This window comes from Oncorhynchus tshawytscha, linkage group LG16 (assembly GCF_018296145.1).
Source record: "Oncorhynchus tshawytscha isolate Ot180627B linkage group LG16, Otsh_v2.0, whole genome shotgun sequence".
NCBI classification, from domain to species: domain Eukaryota; kingdom Metazoa; phylum Chordata; class Actinopteri; order Salmoniformes; family Salmonidae; genus Oncorhynchus; species Oncorhynchus tshawytscha.
Window position 1 is genome coordinate 86,167,885 of NC_056444.1, and position 21,648 is coordinate 86,189,532.

Genomic DNA, 21,648 nt, shown 5'->3' on the forward strand with positions numbered 1-21,648 from the left:
CAACGCTGGTCTGCCTGTCAAACATAATATAACCAATCATTATTCAGTAAGCCCTTCCTAATACTCAACATCAATACAGCCAATCAGATCCCTGGTTTGACTACTGCATCGTGAATAATCTATGAGTTTGGCAGATTGTCAGCAGAAATGTGTGTTTTTAAATTTGATTTTAAATGACTTATCGAAGTGAATATTGGCATTTTTGGTTCCGTTCCTTCCTGACAGTATTGGGATGCTCCCCTATGCATTTTTAACATCTATGGAAAACACTGCAGGTGTCCAAAGCATCGAGTCAGACATCCGTGTACATGACATGAGACACTCTTGTTCGGAGTGACTTACAGACAGTGCATTCATCATTAGGTAGATAGGCAATATAATCTACTAATTTGGCATAATTTACATTAGGTTAGTATCATTTACATTTAGTATCATTTGCATTAGGTTAGTATAATTTACATTAGGTTAGTATAATTTAAATTAGGTTAGTATAATTTAAATTAGGTTAGTATAATTTAAATTAGGTTAGTATCATTTATATTAGCTTAGTATAATTTAAATGAGGTTAGTATCATTTGCATTAGGTTCGTATAATTTCAATTAGGTTAGTGTAATTTAAATTAGGTTAGTATCATTTAAATTAGGTTAGTATAATTTAAATTAGGTTAGTATCATTTATATTAGCTTAGTATAATTTAAATGAGGTTAGTATCATTTGCATTAGGTTCGTATAATTTCAATTAGGTTAGTGTAATTTAAATTAGGTTAGTATCATTTGCATTAGGTTAGTATAATTTCAATTAGGTTAGCATCATTTGTATTGTATCCCAGACCCGACAAGTTGAAAAATCTGTTCATGTTCCTTTGAGCAAAGCGTTTAACCCTGATGGCTCTTGTGTGTGTGTGTGTGTGTGTGTGTGTGTGTGTGTGTGTGTGTGTGTGTGTGTGTGTGTGTGTGTGTGTGTGTGTGTGTGTGTGTGTGTGTGTGTGTGTGTGTGTGTGTGTGTGTGTGTAATGTATGAGACGAGAGCACTTCTCTTGGTTTTTAGAGTGGGATGTGGAAATGTCTTAAGACAGAGAGGTTGAGAGATATGGAGGCTGAGCAGTTAGTGACTGAGGTTCTGATTGAACCGATACTGACTGAGGTTCTGATTGAACCGATACTGACTGAGGTTCTGTTTGAACCGATACTGACTGAGGTTCTGATTGAACCGATACTGACTGAGGTTCTGATTGAACCGATACTGACTGAGGTTCTGATTGAACCGATACTGACTGAGGTTCTGATTGAACCGATACTGACTGAGGTTCTGTTTGAACCGATACTGACTGAGGTTCTGATTGAACCGATACTGACTGAGGTTCTGATTGAACCGATACTGACTGAGGTTCTGTTTGAACCAATACTGACTGAGGTTCTGAGTGAACCGATACTGACTGAGGTTCTGAGTGAACCGATACTGACTGAGGTTCTGTTTGAACCGATACTGACTGAGGTTCTGATTGAACCGATACTGACTGAGGTTCTGTTTGAACAGATACTGACTGAGGTTCTGTTTGAACCGATACTGACTGAGGTTCTGATTGAACCGATACTGACTGAGTTCTGTTTGAACCGATACTGACTGAGGTTCTGTTTGAACCAATACTGACTGAGGTTCTGTTTGAACAGATACTGACTGAGGTTCTGTTTGAACAGATACTGACTGAGGTTCTGTTTGAACAGATACTGACTGAGGTTCTGTTTGAACAGATACTGACTGAGGTTCTGTTTGAACAGATACTGACTGAGGTTCTGTTTGAACCAATACTGACTGAGGTTCTGAGTGAACCGATACTGACTGAGGTTCTGAGTGAACCGATACTGACTGAGGTTCTGTTTGAACCGATACTGACTGAGGTTCTGATTGAACCGATACTGACTGAGGTTCTGATTGAACCGATACTGACTGAGGTTCTGTTTGAACAGATGTAGATCTATAGAGGAGTTGATCTTCAGTGTTATTATGTAGGTATTTGTAGGTGTGGAGGTATGGAGGTACAGTGGGGCAAAAAAGTATTTAGTCAGCCACCAATTGTGCAAGTTCTCCAACTTAAAAAGATGAGAGAGGCCTGTAATTTTCATCATAGGTACACTTCAACTATGACAGACAAAATCAGAAAAGAAAATCCAGAAAATCACATTGTAGGATTTTGAATGAATTTATTTGCAAATTATGGTGGAAAATAAGTATTTGGTCACCTACAAACAAGCAAGATTTCTGGCTCTCACTGACCTGTAACTTCTTCTTTAAGAGGCTCCTCTGTCCTCCACTCGTTACCTGTATTAATGGCACCTGTTTGAACTTGTTATCAGTATAAAAGACACCTGTCCACAACCTCAAACAGTCACACTCCAAACTCCACTATGGCCAAGACCAAAGAGCTGTCAAAGGACACCAGAAACAAAATTGTAGACCTGCACCAGGCTGGGAAGACTGAATCTGCAATAGGTAAGCAGCTTGGTTTGAAGAAATCAATTATTAGGAAATGGAAGACATACAAGACCACTGATAATCTCCCTCGATCTGGGGCTCCACGCAAGATCTCACCCCGTGGGGGCTCCAGAGTCCAATGGTGTCGAGTTTTACACCACTCCAGCCAACACTTGGCGTTGCGCATGGTGATCTTAGGTTTGTGTGCGGCTGCTCGCCCATGAAATAAATAATTGTCTCTACTATTATTCTGACATTTCACATTCTTAAAATAAAGTGGTTGTCACTTAGTTTTCTTCGTTTTCTTTATCATTTGTTTAGGTCAGGGTGTGACAAGGGTGGTTTGTATTGTCTAGGGTTTTTGTATGTTTATGGGGTTGTTTACTAGTCTAGGTGTTTATATGTCTATGGTTGTCTAGATTGGTTCTCAATCAGAGGCAGCTGTTTATCGTTGTCTCTGATTGGGGACCATATTTAGGCAGCCATATTCCTTGGATAGTTTGTGGGTTGTTATTCTATGTTTAGTTGCCTGTTCGGTTTGTTGTTTTGTTCAGTGTTCTGTCTTTATTACAGAGTTATGTTCGCTTACCACTCTGCGCCTCATCGTTATAACGACCGCGACAGTGGTGATCCTAACTGACCTAAAACAGGGAATTTTTACTTGGATTAAATGTCAGGAATTGTGGAAAAAACGGAGTTTAAATGTATTTGGCTAAAGTGTATGTTAACTTCTGACTTCAACTGTACATGAAGTTTGAAAAGTCCAGCAATGTAATTCCTTGAACATTACACAGGACTGTGAATAGTGTAGCTTGTCCCTGAGCTAGAGGACCAATGTGAATAGTGTAGCTTGTCCCTGAGCTAGAGGACCAATGTGAATAGTGTAGCTTGTCCCTGAGCTAGAGGACCAATGTGAATAGTGTAGCTTGTCCCTGAGCTAGAGGACCAATGTGAATAGTGTAGCTTGTCCCTGAGCTAGAGGACCAATGTGAATAGTGTAGCTTGTCCCTGAGCTAGAGGACCAATGTGAATAGTGTAGCTTGTCCCTGAGCTAGAGGACCAATGTGAATAGTGTAGCTTGTCCCTGAGCTAGAGGACCAATGTGAATAGTGTAGCTTGTCCCTGAGCTAGAGGACCAATGTGAATAGTGTAGCTTGTCCCTGAGCTAGAGGACCAATGTGAATAGTGTAGCTTGTCCCTGAGCTAGAGGACCAATGTGAATAGTGTAGCTTGTCCCTGAGCTAGAGGACCAATGTGAATAGTGTAGCTTGTCCCTGAGCTAGAGGACCAATGTGAATAGTGTAGCTTGTCCCTGAGCTAGAGGACCAATGTGAATAGTGTAGCTTGTCCCTGAGCTAGAGGACCGATGTGAATAGTGGTACTGCATGTTGGTTCCAACCTTAAAAAGGAACAACAAAGAAAGTAAGCAGGTCTGTGAGGAAATGCCTTTGTCCCACCATCTGGATAAGGGAGCTGGAGGACCAATGGTTCTTGCCTCTCTGCCTGCTGGAGGTACTGTGAATAGTGTTACAGGACACGACATAAAGTGTGAATAAATAGCTTATTAAGAACCAAAATGATTTGAACTAGTCCAACCTGAGACTAAGGCACCAGGTCCTCTTCTGTTCCCATGGAGATCAGGGCTTGATTACAACCTGTTATCAATGGTGCCAACATTTTGTGGCTGATCTTTCAGCAGGGGGACTGAATGTGTCAAAGACCTGACTGAGCCCAGCACTGTGCGGTGTGGCTCTTTGTTGTTGTGTGTGGGTTTGTGTACTGAGGAACATGTAACTTGGTTCGAAAAGAAAGGGGTACTTTCAATGTCTTTAGTTCGGGGGGGTTTTCATCAAGGTAAAGTGTTTCTTGGTGTAATGTCTTTTCCAGTCTATTGAACACACAACCTTAGATATCAACCATTACGTTCTATAGGAGTGACCTTACTGAGTAAAGTATTTGTCATCGTCACTGGTTACCACAGTCACAGAGTCATCATTATTGCTAAACCCTGCCGCATTTCCACAATGTATCTTCTTAAAATGTGATTTTGAACGGAACCCTAACTAATGAAGGTCAAGTTTGATGCATTGGTCCTCCAGACCTTCTGTGCATTTGGGCGGAAGTGTCTGGGTACGAGATTAGGTGTGATGTGGCTAACATGACATCACTTCAGAGAGTATGCCATCCTTCAGCACAACGGTTCTACAACTGCACCATCGAGAGCATCCTGACTGGTTGCATCACAGCCTGGTATGGCAACTGCACGGCCTCCACACTACCCTACAGAGGGTAGTGCGTACGGCCCAGTAAATCACTGGGGCCAAGCTTCCTGCCATCCATGACCTCTATACCAGGCGGTGTCAGAGAAAGGCCCCAAAAATTGTCAAAGACCCCAGCCACCCCAGTCATAGTCTGTTCTCTCTGCTACCTGGAGCTCCAAGTCTAGGTCCAAATGGCTTCAAACAGCTTCTACCCTCCTTAACCATAAGACTCTCTAACAATCTAGTCAAATGGCTACCCGGACTATTTGCATTGCCCCTCCCCCGTATATAGTCTCCACATTGACTCTGTACCGGTACCCCCTGTATATAGCCTCCACATTGTCTCTGTACAGGTACCCCTGTATATAGTCTCCACATTGACTCTGTACCGGTACCCCCTGTATATAGCCTCCACATTGACTCTGTACCGGTACCCCCTGTATATAGCCTCCACATTGACTCTGTACCGGTACCCCCTGTATATAGCCTCCACATTGACTCTGTACCGGTACCCCCTGTATATAGCCTCCACATTGACTCTGTACCGGTACCCCCTGTATATAGCCTCCACATTGACTCTGTACTGGTACCCCTGTAGATAGCCTCCACATTGACTCTGTACCGGTACCCCTGTATATAGCCTCCACATTGACTCTGTACCGGTACCCCCTGTATTTTGCCTCCACATTGACTCTGTACCGGTACCCCTGTATATAGCCTCCACATTGACTCTGTACCGGTACCCCTGTATATAGCCTCCACATTGACTCTGTACCAGTACCCCTGTATATAGCCTCCACATTGACTCTGTACCGGTACCCCTGTATATAGCCTCCACATTGACTCTGTACCAGCCCCCTGTATATAGCCTCCACATTGACTCTGTACCGGTACCCCCTGTATATAGCCTCCACATTGACTCTGTACCAGTACCCCTGTATTTTGCCTCCACATTGACTCTGTACCGGTACCCCTGTATATAGCCTCCACATTGACTCTGTACTGGTACCCCCTGTAGATAGCCTCCACATTGACTCTGTACCGGTACCCCTGTATATAGCCTCCACATTGACTCTGTACCGGTACCCCTGTATTTTGCCTCCACATTGACTCTGTACCGGTACCCCCTGTATATAGCCTCCACATTGACTCTGTACCGGTACCCCTGTATATAGCCTCCACATTGACTCTGTACCAGTACCCCTGTATATAGCCTCCACATTGACTCTGTACCGGTACCCCTGTATATAGCCTCCACATTGACTCTGTACCAGCCCCCTGTATATAGCCTCCACATTGACTCTGTACCGGTACCCCCTGTATATAGCCTCCACATTGACTCTGTACCAGTACCCCTGTATATAGCCTCCACATTGACTCTGTACCGGTACCCCCTGTATATAGCCTCCACATTGACTCTGTACTGGTACCCCTGTATATAGCCTCCACATTGACTCTGTACCGTAACACCCTGTATATAGCCTCCACATTGACTCTGTACCGTAACACCCTGTATATATCCTCCACATTGACTCTGTACCGGTACCCCCTGTATATAGCCTCCACATTGACTCTGTACCGTAACACCCTGTATATAGCCTCCACATTGACTCTGTACCGTAACACCCTGTATATAGCCCCCACATTGACTCTGTACCGGTACCCCTGTATATAGCCTCCACATTGACTCTGTACCGGTACCCCTGTATATAGTCTCCACATTGACTCTGTACCGGTACCCCCTGTATATAGCCTCCACATTGACTCTGTACCGGTACCCCTGTATATAGTCTCCACATTGACTCTGTACCGGTACCCCCTGTATATAGCCTCCACATTGACTGTGTACCGGTACCCCTGTATATAGCCTCCACATTGACTCTGTACCGGTACCCCCTGTATATAGCCTCCACATTGACTGTGTACCGGTACCCCCTGTATATAGCCTCCACATTGACTCTGTACCGGTACCCCCTGTATATAGCCTCCACATTGACTGTGTACCGGTGCCCCCTGTATATAGCCTCCACATTGACTGTGTACCGGTACCCCTGTATATAGCCTCCACATTGACTCTGTACCGGTACCCCCTGTATATAGCCTCCACATTGACTGTGTACCGGTGCCCCCTGTATATAGCCTCCACATTGACTCTGTACCGGTACCCCCTGTATATAGCCTCCACATTGACTCTGTACCGGTACCCCCTGTATCTAGCCTCCACATTGACTCTGTACCGGTACCCCCTGTATATAGCCTCCACATTGACTCTGTACCGGTAGCCCCTGTATATAGCCTCCACATTAACTCTGTACCGGTACCCCCTGTATCTAGCCTCCACATTGACTCTGTACCGGTACCCCCTGTATATAGCCTCCACATTGACTCTGTACCGGTAGCCCCTGTATATAGCCTCCACATTGACTCTGTACCGGTAGCCCCTGTATATAGTCTCCACATTGACTCTGTACCGGTACCCCCTGTATATAGCCTCCACATTGACTCTGTACTGGTACCCCTGTATATAGCATCCACATTGACTCTGTACCGTAACACCCTGTATATAGCCTCCACATTGACTCTGTACCGTAACACCCTGTATATATCCTCCACATTGACTCTGTACCGGTACCCCCTGTATATAGCCTCCACATTGACTCTGTACCGTAACACCCTGTATATAGCCTCCACATTGACTCTGTACCGTAACACCCTGTATATAGCCCCACATTGACTCTGTACCGGTACCCCCTGTATATAGCCTCCACATTGACTCTGTACTGGTACCCCTGTATATAGCCTCCACATTGACTCTGTACCGGTACCCCTGTATATAGCCTCCACATTGACTCTGTACCGGTACCCCTGTATATAGCCTCCACATTGACTCTGTACCGGTACCCCTGTATATAGCCTCCACATTGACTCTGTACTGGTACCCCTGTATATAGCCTCCACATTGACTCTGTACCGGTACCCCCTGTATATAGCCTCCACATTGACTCTGTACCGGTACCCCTGTATATAGCCTCCACATTGACTCTGTACCGGTACCCCCTGTATATAGCCTCCACATTGACTCTGTACCGGTACCCCCTGTATATAGCCTCCACATTGACTGTGTACCGGTACCCCCTGTATATAGCCTCCACATTGACTCTGTACCGGTACCCCCTGTATATAGCCTCCACATTGACTCTGTACCGGTACCCCCTGTATATAGCCCCCACATTGACTCTGTACCGGTACCCCTGTATATAGCCTCCACATTGACTCTGTACCGGTACCCCCTGTATATAGTCTCCACATTGACTCTGTACCGGTACCCCCTGTATATAGCCTCCACATTGACTCTGTACTGGTACCCCCTGTATATAGCCTCCACATTGACTCTGTACCGTAACACCCTGTATATAGCCTCCACATTGACTCTGTACCGTAACACCCTGTATATAGCCTCCACATTGACTCTGTACCGGTACCCCCTGTATATAGCCTCCACATTGACTCTGTACCGTAACACCCTGTATATAGCCTCCACATTGACTCTGTACCGTAACACCCTGTATATAGCCCCACATTGACTCTGTACCGGTACCCCTGTATATAGCCTCCACATTGACTCTGTACTGGTACCCCCTGTATATAGCCTCCACATTGACTCTGTACCGGTACCCCTGTATATAGCCTCCACATTGACTCTGTACCGGTACCCCCTGTATATAGCCTCCACATTGACTCTGTACCGGTACCCCTGTATATAGCCTCCACATTGACTCTGTACTGGTACCCCTGTATATAGCCTCCACATTGACTCTGTACCGGTGGCCCCCCCTGTATATAGCCTCCACATTGACTCTGTACCGGTACCCCTGTATATAGCCTCCACATTGACTCTGTACTGGTACCCCCTGTATATAGCCTCCACATTGACTCTGTACCGGTACCCCTGTATATAGCCTCCACATTGACTCTGTACCGTAACCCCTGTATATAGCCTCCACATTGACTCTGTACCAGCCCCCCCTGTATATAGCCTCCACATTGACTCTGTACCGTAACACCCTGTATATAGCCTCCACATTGTTATTTGACTCTTTAATTATTTGTTTTGTTATTTTTCTTAAAACTATTTTTCTTAACTTGGTAATGTTGTATTCAGCATTTCACTTTAAGGTCTACTACACCTGTTGTATTCAGCATTTCACTGTGAGGTCTACCACACCTGTTGTATTCAGCATTTCACTGTAAGGTCTACTACACCTGTTGTATTCAGCATTTCACTGTAAGGTCTACTACACCTGTTGTATTCAGCATTTCACTGTAAGGTCTACTACACCTGTTGTATTCAGCATTTCACTGTAAGGTATACTACACCTGTTGTATTCAGCATTTCACTGTGAGGTCTACTACACCTGTTGTATTCAGCATTTCACTGTGAGGTCTACTACACCTGTTGTATTCAGCATTTCACTGTAAGGTCTACTACACCTGTTGTATTCAGCATTTCACTGTAAGGTCTACTACACCTGTTGTATTCAGCATTTCACTGTAAGGTCTACTACACCTGTTGTATTCAGCATTTCACTGTAAGGTCTACTACACCTTTTGTATTCAGCATTTCACTGTAAGGTCTACTACACCTGTCGTATTCAGCATTTCACTGTGAGGTCTACCTACACCTGTTGTATTCAGCATTTCACTGTGAGGTCTACTACACCTGTTGTATTCAGCATTTCACTGTAAGGTCTACTACACCTGTTGTATTCAGCATTTCACTAAGGTCTACTACACCTGTTGTATTCAGCATTTCACTGTAAGGTCTACTACACCTGTTGTATTCAGCATTTCACTGTAAGGTCTACTACACCTGTTGTATTCAGCATTTCACTGTGAGGTCTACTACACCTGTTGTATTCAGCATTTCACTGTGAGGTCTACTACACCTGTTGTATTCGGTGCATGTGACAAATAACATTTGATTTGATATGAGTTATGAGGTGGAAAGGGACCAAATTATTAGGGTGAGGCACATGGGCTACCAACAGCTTACTACACAACATAAACTTAGTATGACTTTCTTATCTACAGTAAACACATCTCCCTGGCATAGTACATCATTTATGAAGCAGCATAAAATACCTTTTTGGACTCACCTTCTTGTGCTGTGCTCACTTGAACAGGAAAGAGGTGCAGTGGTCCTTTGTGGGCAAATTACCCAGTTTTCTGGAACTCACTGAAGCCTGAGATTTCCCAGTTCCGAGATTCCAGTTGTTTTGAACACAGCAGAAGTCTTGCTGGATTGACAGCTTGGCCAATGTTGACTGTTTATCCTTTTAAGCTTGGAAGAGAGACCCGTAAACCCAGACTTGGACCACACACCCTCTCCACTGAATAGCAGGCTAATGATTTCTTTGCAACACTTGCAGTTAGTCACTGATTCTTTCCAAACCACTCATTGTTGAATTTGCGATTTCCAACGTGTTGTGTAATGTTTATGTCCAATGTTCCATGAGCACCGATATGTTTTATCTCTAATCTCCCTTCATTCTTTCTCTTCATATGACAAGAATTAATGAGGATTTGCCAGTAGATTGTCAACTTGATTCATGATGACTCCTAGCTAAGATTTTAAATGTATGATGTTGACATGATCACTCCAATCAAAGCTACTGTACATATAACGTGATTTGACATCATTTTATCTGTGGCCAATGACCTTGAGCCTTCTTGGATGGGCACGTCTAATGTAGCTGTATGGCAGCACCCAAGGGGCTAGAATTTTTGAGCTCTCCTTGTAGATTTTGTGGTGACGTAGTGTCCCCATGAGTGACAGAACACTGAGCCAATCACGGCGCAACTGGAGAATATTACCAACCCCTACACTCCGTATTTTCTGCTTGCCCCACCACTACACTGAGCTAGGCTGAAACACCTGCATTTTGGAGCTGCCTCACTAACCAAAGCTATTTCAATCCAGCAACCTTTTGGTTACCGGCCCAAAGGTCCTTCCCGCCAGGCTACCTGCCGCCGATGAGCTTCCTTGATGTTTTCCTGAGCTTTCCAATACTGGGCAGCCAACTGGGCAGCCACCTGGGCAGCCACCTGGGCAGCCAACTGGGCAGCCAACTGGGCAGCCACCTGGGCAGCCAACTGTGCAGCTAACTGGGCAGCCACCAGGGCAGCCAACTGTGCAGCTAACTGTGCAGCCAACTGGGAAGCCAACTGTGCAGCCAACTGAGCAGCCAACTGGGCAGCCAACTGGGCAGCCAACTGGGCAGCCAACTGAATGTTCTGAAACTCTGGTGATGGCCCTGGTCCCTACTTGTCTCCCTGTCTCCCTCTGGCCCGTCCTCGTCCAGTCCAGTATTAAATACTCTATAATGTATATGTATGCGTTTATGTAACTGATGTCCTGGTTCCTCTGACCCTGGTTCCTCTCTAGGTGTCTTCCTATGTTCCTGCCTTTCTAGGGAGTTTTTCCTAGCCACCGTGCTTCTATACCTGCATTGCTTGCTGTTTGGGGTTTTAGGCTGGGTTTCTGTATAAGCACTGCTCATGTAAAAAGTGGTTTATAAATACATTTGATTGATTGTCTTGACTATGTTTCTCTCTCTCAGTGACCTCCAGTATGAGGTATAATACTGTATACTCTATAACATGTCTACCTATCATCTCCCCAGGCCCATCCTCCTCCAGTCCTCGGCTGATGACTAAGAGCCTATCCCTGGAGCCTGGTGCTCACGGTGCATGCCTCGGGGCCCACGACGACGACTCAGACACCCAGACAGAGACCCCTCGCCTAAGCTCAGACCCCGGCCCTCAAACCTCCGGGCCACTGGGTCTGCAACCCCCCAGGGCTCTGCTGCACCCCGCTCTACACAGCTGTAACAGAGGAGACAACAGGAGTGGAACTCCTCAAGAAGTGCCCTCCACCGCCCTCAAGACACGCCCTCCCTTACCTGGGCCTAAACCACAAGGTAAATCATAATCAATTCAAATGTTATTTGTAAACAACAGGGAAATGCTTAGTTACAGGTCGTTCCCAACAATGTCGAGAGAAAGAAAATAGAGAAATAATATAACAGTAAAATACAAATAATAAAAGTAGTATTTAATACACAATGAGTAACGATATGATGGCTATATTACACAGAGTACCAGTACTGAGTCAATGTGCAGGGGTACGAGGTAATAACATGGCTATATACACAGGGTACCAGTACCGAGTTAAGAGTATGCAAAGCTGTCATCAAGGCAAAGGGTGGCTACTTTGAAGAATCCTAAATTTCAAATATATGTTTTTGGATTTGTGTAACACAATGATTCCGTGTGTGTTATTTCATAGTTTTGATGTCTTCGCTATTATTCTGCAGTGTAGAACATTGCAGAGAGTCGGGTAGCTATTTGGGTAGCTATTTAAGCATCTATTTAGCAGTCTTATGGTGGCTTGGGGGCAGATGCTGTTCAGGAGCCGCTTGGTCCCAGACTTTAGTACTGGGACCAACTTTAGTACTGCTTGCTGTGTGGTAGCAGAGAGAACAGTCTATGACTTGGGTGGTTGGTTTCTTTGAAAATGCTTAGGGCCTTCCTCTGACACCGCCTGGTATAGAGGTCTTGGATGACAAGGAGCTCGACCCCAGTGATGTACTGGGCCGCATGCACTACCCTCTGTAGCCTTGTCAGATGCCGAGTAGTTGCCATTTCAACCGGTGATGCAGCCAGTCAAGATGTTCTCAATGGTGCAGCTGTAGAACTCTTTGAGGATCTGAGGGCCCATGTGTCACGTTCTGACCATAGTTCTTGTGTGTTTTCCTCGTTTTAGTGTTGGTCAGGACGTGAGCTGGGTGGGCATTCTATGTTGTGTGTCTGGTTTGTCTATTTCTATGTTTGGCCTGATATGGTTCTCAATCAGAGGCAGGTGTTAGTCATTGTCTCTGATTGGGAACCATATTTAGGTAGCTTGTTTTCCTTGTTTTAGTGTTGGTCAGGACGTGAGCTGGGTGGGCATTCTATGTTGTATGTCTAGTTTGTCTAGTTCTAGTCTATGTTTGGCCTGATATGGTTCTCAATCAGAGGCAGGTGTTTAGTTTTCTTATTAAAAAAAACATGAAATCTAACCACGCTGCATTTTGGTCCTCCTCTCCTTCGACAGAAGAAAGCCGTTACACCATGCTTAATCTTTTCTTTTCCTGAACGACTGTGTTGGTGTGTTTGGATAGGTCCTTAGTGACGTGGACACAGAGGAACTTGAAGCTCTCAACCTGATCCACTACAGCCCCACAGATGTGGATGGGGGCGTGCTTGGCACTCTGTTTCCTGTAGTCCACAATCAGCTCCTTTGTCTTGCTGAGGGAGAGGTTGTTGTCCTGGCACGACACCTGCCGGGTTTCTGACCTCTCTCTATAGGCTGTTTCATCATCGTTGAGGATCAGGCCAACCATCGTCGCTTGTGGGTGAACTGGTAGTACAGGAACTAAGCACACATCCTTGAGGGACTCCCGTGTTGAGGGCCAGTGTGTCGGATGTGTTGTTGCCAACCCTCACCACCTGGGGACGGCCCGTCAGGAAGTCAAGGATCCAGTTGCAGAGGGAGGTGTTCAGTCCAAGGGTCCTTAGCTTAGTGATGAGCTTGGAGGGCACTATGGTGTTGAACGCTGAGCTGTAGTCAATGAACAGCATTCTCACATAGATGTTCCTTTTGTCCATGTGGGAAAGGGCAGTGAGGAGTGCAATAGAGATTGAGTCATCTGTGGATCTGTTGGGGCGGTATGTGAATTGGAGTGGATCCAGGGAGTCTGGGATGATGGTGTTGATGTGAGCCATGACAAGCCTTTCAAAGCATTTCATGGCTACAGATATGAGTGCCACGGGATGGTAATAATTTAGACAGGTTACCTTGGTGTTCTTGGGCACAGGGACTATGGTGGTCTGTTTGAAACATGTAGGTATTACAGACTGGGTCAGGGAGAGGTCAGTGAAGAGACTTGTCAGCTGGTCAGCGCATGCTCTGACTATGTGTCCTGGTAATCCGTCTTGCCCTGCGGCCTTGTGAATATTAGCCTGTTTAAAGGTTTTACCCACATCGGCTACGGAGACCGTGATCATACAGTCATCCGGAACAGCTGGTGCTCTTATGCATGATTCAGTGTTGCTTGCCTCAAAGCAGGCTTAAAAGGTATATAAAGTGGAAGAGAGATTGACGTCATCTCTACTTGTTTTGGTAAGAAGTGTTGACAAGCTGAATGTACCGAGCTGTCTGTTTAAACTATAGAACAGACTATGGAAGGTGCACAGTACTACATAGAGCCATGACTACATGTAACTCTAATCCACAGTACTACATAGAGCCATGACTACATGGAACTATATTCCACAGTACTACATAGAGCCATGACTACATGGAAGTCTAATCCACATCAGGTAACTGATGCAGCAGGAGAATCAGATTTAAATAGCAGGTAAAAATACATTTTATAGAACAGCGGGGACTGCGAAGAGAGACACACACACACACACACACACACACACACACACACACACACAGGTACAGACACACACACAGACACACAGGTACAGACACAAGCACACACACACAAGCACTAGCACACGCATTCTACACACACGTACATTGTAATATTGTTGTATGGTGGTATTATACATGTTGTATTGTAGATACGTAGTGGTGTAGTAATGTTATATGATCTACTGTTTTATCTTTTGTTTTATGTGTGATGTAAGCGCCTTAATGTGTTTGGACACATTGGAAGAGTCTGTGGGGATCCCTAATAAATACAAATATAAATATTTAGGCTCACGTCACTGGGCAGCTCGCGGTTGGGTTTACCTTTGTAATCCGTTACAGTTTGCAAGCCATGCCACATCCGACGTGGCCGCCTAATGATATCAACTATAAAATCTTGGCTTCACGATGACTATAGGACAGTAGGACAGTAACACTGTGTTTACTGTAGTTTAATCAGAGATATTAGGTAAAATACGAAGATGATCAACACCTTGCATGTTGTGTTATTTCTCCTCAGTCAGTAACATGTTGTATGTCGTGTTGTTTCTCCTCAGTGCCCCCAAAGCCTCCTCACCTGCAGAGTGCTGGTGCTGCTAGACCACGCCCCCGCGCCCCGGACAAGCCCCTCCCTCTGCCTCCACCCTGTAGACCTCTGCCTGCAGACCCCAGAGGGGGAGGGGCCAGCCATCCCCAAACACTCCCCCGCGTTGAGGGAAGCTCCTCCCCCACCGCATGCGTGCTCTCCCTCATCGAGAAATTTGAGAGGTGAGCCGTCATTCTCAGGATCAAACTTAGGTCAAGTATTTGAGCTGACCTCAGTTTTCACGGTAGGCCTACAATGGAACCAATTACATAGTTCCAAGTGATTAATGACATATTTATAGTGAATAATTACATATTTATGGTGATTAATGACATAGTTATAGTGAATAATTACATATTTATGGTGATTAATTACATATTTATAGCGATTCATGACATAGTTCCAAGTGATTAATGACATAGTTATAGTGATTAATGACATAGTTATAGTGAATAATTACATATTTATGGTGATTAATGACATAGTTATAGTGAATAATTACATATTTATGGTGATTAATGACATAGTTATAGTGAATAATTACATATTTATGGTGATTAATGACATAGTTATAGTGAATAATTACATATTTATGGTGATTAATTACATATTTATAGTGATTAATGACATAGTTATAGTGATTAATGACATAGTTATAGTGATTAATAACATACACTACTGGTCCAACGTTTCAGAACACCTACTCATTCAAGGGGTTTTTCTTTATTTTTACTATTTTCCACATTGTAGAATAATAGTGAAGACATCACAACTATAAAATAACACATATGGAATCATGTAGAAACCAAAAAAATGTTCAATAAATCCAAATATATTTTAAATTTGAGGTTCTTCAAATAGCCACCCTTTGCCCTGATGACTCTTTGTTATTCTGTCAACCAGCTCCACATATGCTTTTCCTTCCCTCTGCGGTTCGACTCATCCCAAACCATCTCAATTGGTTGAGGTCAGGGGATTGTGGAGACCAGGTCATCTGATGCAGCACTCCATCACTCTTCTTCTTGGTAAAATAGCCCTTTACACAGCCTGGAGGTGTGTTGGATCATTGTCCTGTTGAAAAACAAATGATAGTTCCACTAAGATTCAAACCAAATGGGATGGAGTATTTGCTGCAGAATGCTGTGGTAGTCATGCTGGTTAAGTGTGCCTTGAACTCTAAATAAATCACAGACATTGTCACCAGCAAAGCACCGACACCATCACACCTCCTCCTCCATGCTTCATGGTGGGAAATAAACATGTGGAGATCATCTGTTCACTTACTCTGCGTCTCACAAAGACACGGCGGTTGGAACCAAAAATCTCAAATTTGTACTCCAGACCAAAGGACAGAGTTCCACTGGTCTAATGTCCATTGCTCGTGTTTCTTGGCCCAAGCAAGTCTCTTCTTCTTATTGGTGTCTTTTAGAAGTGGTTTCTTTACAGCAATTCAACCATGAAGGTCTGATCCACGCAGTCTCCTCTGAACAGTTGATGTTGAGATGTGTCTGTTACTTGAACTTCGTGAAGAATTTTTTTGGTCTGCAATTTCTGAGGCTGGTAACTCTAATGAACTTATCCTCTGCTGCAGAGGTAACTCTGGGTCTTCCATTCCTGTGGCGGTCCTCATGAGAGACAGTTTCATCATAGCGCTGGATGGTTTTTCCAACTGCACTTGAGGGAACCTTCAAAGTTCTTGAAATGTTCCATTTCCATATTGACTGTTTTAAAGTAGTGACGGACTGTTGTTTCTCTTTGCTTATTTGATCTGTTCTTGACATAATATGGACTTGGTCTTTTACCAAATAGGGCTATATTCTGTATACCACTCCTACCATGTCACAACATAAATGATTGTCTCAAACGCTTTAAGAAGTAAAGAAATTGCACAAATTAACTTTTAAGAAGGCACACCTGTTAATTGAAATGCATTCCAGGTGACAACCAATTATTTATTTATTACCTTTATTTTATTTATTTTAGTCAGTTAAGAACAAATTCTTATATTCAATGACGGCCTAGGAACAGTGGGTTCAGGGGCAGAACAGATTTGTACCTACCTCGGGGAGTTGAACTTGTAACCTTCCGGTTACTAGTCCAACGCTCTTGAGAGAATCCTGGTTGAGAGAATGCAAAGAGTGTTTCCTAAGCTGTCATCAGGGCAAAGGGTGGCTACTTTGAAGAATCTCAAATATAAAATATATTTAGATTTGTTTAACACTTTTTTGGTTACTACATGATTCCATATGTGTTCATTTCATAGTGTTGACGTCTTCACTATTATTCTACAATGTAGAAAATAGTAAAAAATAAAGAAAAACCCTTGAATGAGTAGGTGTTCTAAAACTTTAGACCGGTCGTGTAGTTCCAAGTATTTAATGACATACTTCCTAGTCATTAAGTGCATAGTTCCAAGTGATTAATGACATAGTTATAGTATATACTGTCCACTTAGGAGTCATTGATTTTCTCCACCAGATAATATAGTTCCTCCAGTTTTTTAAGACTTCATTCTAAATCTGTGTTTACTCTACAGGGAGAAGATCATTGTGGTGCCTGATATCACGGGAGGGGGTGTCTGCACCCCCTGGGTCCTCGAGACGGGACCAGGAGGGGACACCTTCTCTCCCCCAGCCTCAGAGCTCCCTCTGGGCTGTCTCCCTGTGGTCTGGCCCCCTGGTTCCTCTCAAGACCTCCAGGAGCTCCGGGATCTACCTCAGGGGCTGGCTGTGCTGGTTAATGTGTTGCCGGGGGAGACGGAGGTACCAGAGGATGACAATGAAAATGAACTAGGAACGTTGTGCTCTATCTCTGACAAGCGTCTGTCCATGGAGTCTGGCTACAGCGCCTCGGAGAGACTCACGGACAACATGGAGATGAGGGAGCAGGTGGGGTCAGAATCAGAGAGCCAATCAGAGATCCCCTCTGAACACTTGCCCCTCCTTCAGCCGCAGACGGACGGCAAGCTGGCCAATCGGGACTCTGGCATCGACAGCATCAGCTCTCCGTCCCACAGCGAGGAGCTGTGTTTCGCCGGCGACGAGGACCGGGTCATCTACCCATGTAGTCCCGCCCTCACGCTGCCACGCCTCTCTAGCTCCTCCTCTTCCGGCTATGCCGAGGGTCCGGGGGGAGAGGGGGCATCGGCTGAGGGGGGGAGAGATTCGGAGGGGGACAGTGACTTGGAGGAGGGGAGTGGGGACGAGACAATTGAACTGATCAACCCCATGATGGATATGCTGCCTCTGGCTCTGCCTCAAACAGACAGACAGGACTCTACAGAGGTAGGCCAGACTCTTCTTTAGCATCACTTATTAAAGTCAAACGAACCATCTGAAATATGGAAAATATACAAACACAACATTTTCCAGTGTCGTTACCATGACAACCTGTTCTTTTTTGGAATTGGTCAAGATACTGATCTAGCTTCTTGTGTGTGTGTGTGTGTGTGTGTGTGTGTGTGTGTGTCTGTGTGTCTGTGTGTGTGTCTGTGTGTCTGTGTGTGTGTGTATGTCTCTGTGTGTATGTGTCTCTGTGTATGTGTCTGTGTGTGTATGTCTCTGTGTGTATGTGTCTCTGTGTGTGTGCTTACTTGCGCATGCTTGTCTGTGTGTGTCTCTCTCTCTCTCTGTGTCTCTGTCTCTCTCTCTCTGTCACTCACTCTCTCTCTCTGTCACTCACTCTCTCTCTCTGTCACTCTCTCTCTCTCTCTGTCTCTCTCTCTCTCTCTCTCTCTCTCTGACCAATCCCAGCTGTCGGTGCAGCAGCGTGTGTTCAACATAGCAAATGAGCTCCTCCACACAGAGAAGGCCTACGTGTCTCGGCTGTACCTCCTGGACCAGGTGTTCTGCTCCTCCCTCCTAGAGGAGGCGCGCTCCCGCTCCTCCTTCCCTCTAGACGTGGTCATGGGTATCTTCTCCAACATCTGCTCTATATACTGTTTCCACCAGCAGTTCCTGCTCCCCGCCCTGGAGAAACGCATGGCGGAGTGGTGAGTTAAACCCTGACCCTAGTCCCTAACCCTGACCCAGGGTCTACCTCTAACCCTAGACTAACCCTGACCCAGGGCCTACCTCTAACCCTAGACTAACCCTGACCCAGAGCCTACCTCTAACCCTAGACTAACCCTGACCCAGGGCCTACCTCTAACCCTAGACTAACCCTGACCCAGGGTAACCCTAGACTAACCCTGACCCAGGGTCTACCCTAACCCTAGACTAACCCTGACCCAGACTAACCCTAGACTAACCCTAACCCTGACCCAGGGTCTACCTCTAACCCTAGACTGACACAGGGTCTACCTCTAACCCTAGACTAACCCTAACCCTGACCCAGGGCCTACCTCTAACCCTAGACTAATCCTAACCCTGACCCAGGGTCTACCTCTAACCCTAGACTAACCCTGACCCAGGGCCTACCTCTAACCCTAGACTAACCCTGACCCTGACCGAAGGGCCTACCTCTAACCCTAGACTAACCCTGACCCTGACCCAGGGCCTACCTCTAACCCTAGACTAACCCTAACCCTAAACCTGACCCAGGGCCTACCTCTAACCCTAGACTAACCCTGACCCAGGGTCTACCTCTAACCCTAGACTAACCCTAACCCTGACCCAGGGTCTACCTCTAACCCTAGACTAACCCTAACCCTGACCCAGGGTCTACCTCTAACCCTAGACTAACCCTAACCCTGACCCAGGGTCTACCTCTAACCCTAGACTAACCCTAACCCTGACCCAGGGTCTACCTCTAACCCTAGACTAACCCTGACCCTGACCCAGGGTCTACCTCTAACCCTAGACTAACCCTGACCCTGACCCAGGGCCTATCTCTAACCCTAGACTAACCCTAACCCTGACCCAGGGCCTATCTCTAACCCTAGACTAACCCTAACCCTGACCCTGACCCAGGGTCTACCTCTAACCCTAACCCTGACCCAGGGTCTACCTCTAACCCTAACCCTGACCCAGGGTCTACCCCTAACCCTGACCCAGGGTCTACTTCTAACCCTGACCCAGGGTCTACCTCTAACCCTAACCCTGACCCAGGGCCTACCTCTAACCCTAGACTAACCCTGACCCTGACCCAGGGCCTACCTCTAACCCTAGACTAACCCTAACCCTGACCCAGGGTCTACCTCTAACCCTAACAGCCCAGGATCCATGGATTCAGGGGTTTCAGGAAAGAGACTTCTCAGAGTCATTCATCTCTCAGCTGCTTTCCCTCTCTCTGTCCATAACCCTTGCCCGGACTTGCCTACTCCGCCCACAGCTCTCCCGCTACACACACACACACACACACACACACACACACACACACACACACACACACAAGCGTCCCACACACACACACATACCGACTCCCTCTAACCCTGACCTCTCCTCTCTCTCCCCCCAGGGATGTGAACCCGCGCATCGGGGACATCCTGCAGAAGCTAGCCCCCTTCCTAAAGATGTACGGAGAGTACGTGAAGAACTTTGACCGGGCCATGGAGCTGGTCAACACCTGGATGGAGAGGTCATCCCAGTTCAAAGCCATCGTCCACCAAATCCAGGTAGGGGGTATGGTATGACATCCAGGTAGGGGTTATGGTATGACATCCAGGTAGGGGTTATGGTATGACATCCAGGTATGACATCCAGGTAGGGGTTATGGTAGGACATCCAGGTAGGGGTTATGGTAGGACATCCAGGTAGGGGTTATGGTAGGACACCCAGTTAGGGGTTATGGTAGGACATCCAGTTAGGGGTTATGGTAGGACATCCAGGTAGGGGTTATGGTAGGACATCCAGGTAGGGGTTATGGTAGGACATCCAGGTAGGGGTTATGGTAGGACATCCAGGTAGGGGTTATGGTAGGACATCCAGGTAGGGGTTATGGTAGGACATCCAGGTAGGGGTTATGGTAGGACATCCAGGTAGGGGAAATGGTAGGACATCCAGGTAGGGAAATGGTAGGACATCCAGGTAGGGGAAATGGTAGGACATCCAGGTAGGGGTTATGGTAGGACACCCAGGTAGGGGTTATGGTAGGACATCCAGGTAGGGGTTATGGTAGGACATCCAGGTAGGGGTTATGGTATGACATCCAGGTAGGGGTTATGGTAGGACATCCAGGTAGGGGGTATGGTAGGACATCCAGGTAGGGGGTATGGTATGACATCCAGGTATGACATCCAGGTAGGGGTTATGGTAGGACATCCAGGTAGGGGTTATGGTAGGACATCCAGGTAGGGGGTATGGTAGGACATCCAGGTAGGGGATATGGTATGACATCCAGGTATGACATCCAGGTAGGGGTTATGGTAGGACATCCAGGTAGGGGTTATGGTAGGACATCCAGGTAGGGGTTATGGTATGACATCCAGGTAGGACATCCAGGTAGGGAGAATGGTAGGACATCCAGGTAGGGGGTATGGTAGGACATCCAGGTAGGACATCCAGGTAGGGAGAATGGTAGTCCTGTTGTCTGTCAGATATCAGTGGTTGTGACTCCTATAGTGTAGCTCTAAGCTTCTGATTGTGTATTTTGTATTGTCTAAATGTCTTATTAGCCGCTATCTTGCCCGAGGCATGTAAATGTATGTACTCACTGTACCTGTGTGTTGGCTAGCTGGTTTGAAGTGTGTGTTTAGCTGTCTCGCACTAGGTTGCAGAATTAATACTGCACACTGAGTGTACAAAACATTATGAACAGCTTCCTAACATTGATACTGCACACTGAGTGTACAAAACATTAAGAACAGCTTCCTAACATTGATACTGCACACTGAGTGTACAAAACATTATGAACAGCTTCCTAACA

At 45.8% G+C, this 21,648-nt stretch overlaps 1 protein-coding gene across 2 annotated transcripts in view; it reads left to right on the forward strand.

Moving 5' to 3' along the window:
- Window positions 1–21,648, forward strand: part of fgd1 (FYVE, RhoGEF and PH domain containing 1) — a 124,811-nt gene that overhangs the window by 71,089 nt on the left and 32,074 nt on the right. For both annotated transcript variants that reach the window (XM_042299830.1, XM_042299831.1), the window contains exons 2-6: window positions 11,419–11,715; window positions 14,816–15,026; window positions 17,381–18,128; window positions 18,597–18,835; window positions 20,242–20,398. In XM_042299830.1, coding sequence (XP_042155764.1) covers window positions 11,419–11,715; window positions 14,816–15,026; window positions 17,381–18,128; window positions 18,597–18,835; window positions 20,242–20,398 — 1,652 coding nt within the window. The remainder of the gene's footprint in view (window positions 1–11,418; window positions 11,716–14,815; window positions 15,027–17,380; window positions 18,129–18,596; window positions 18,836–20,241; window positions 20,399–21,648) is intronic.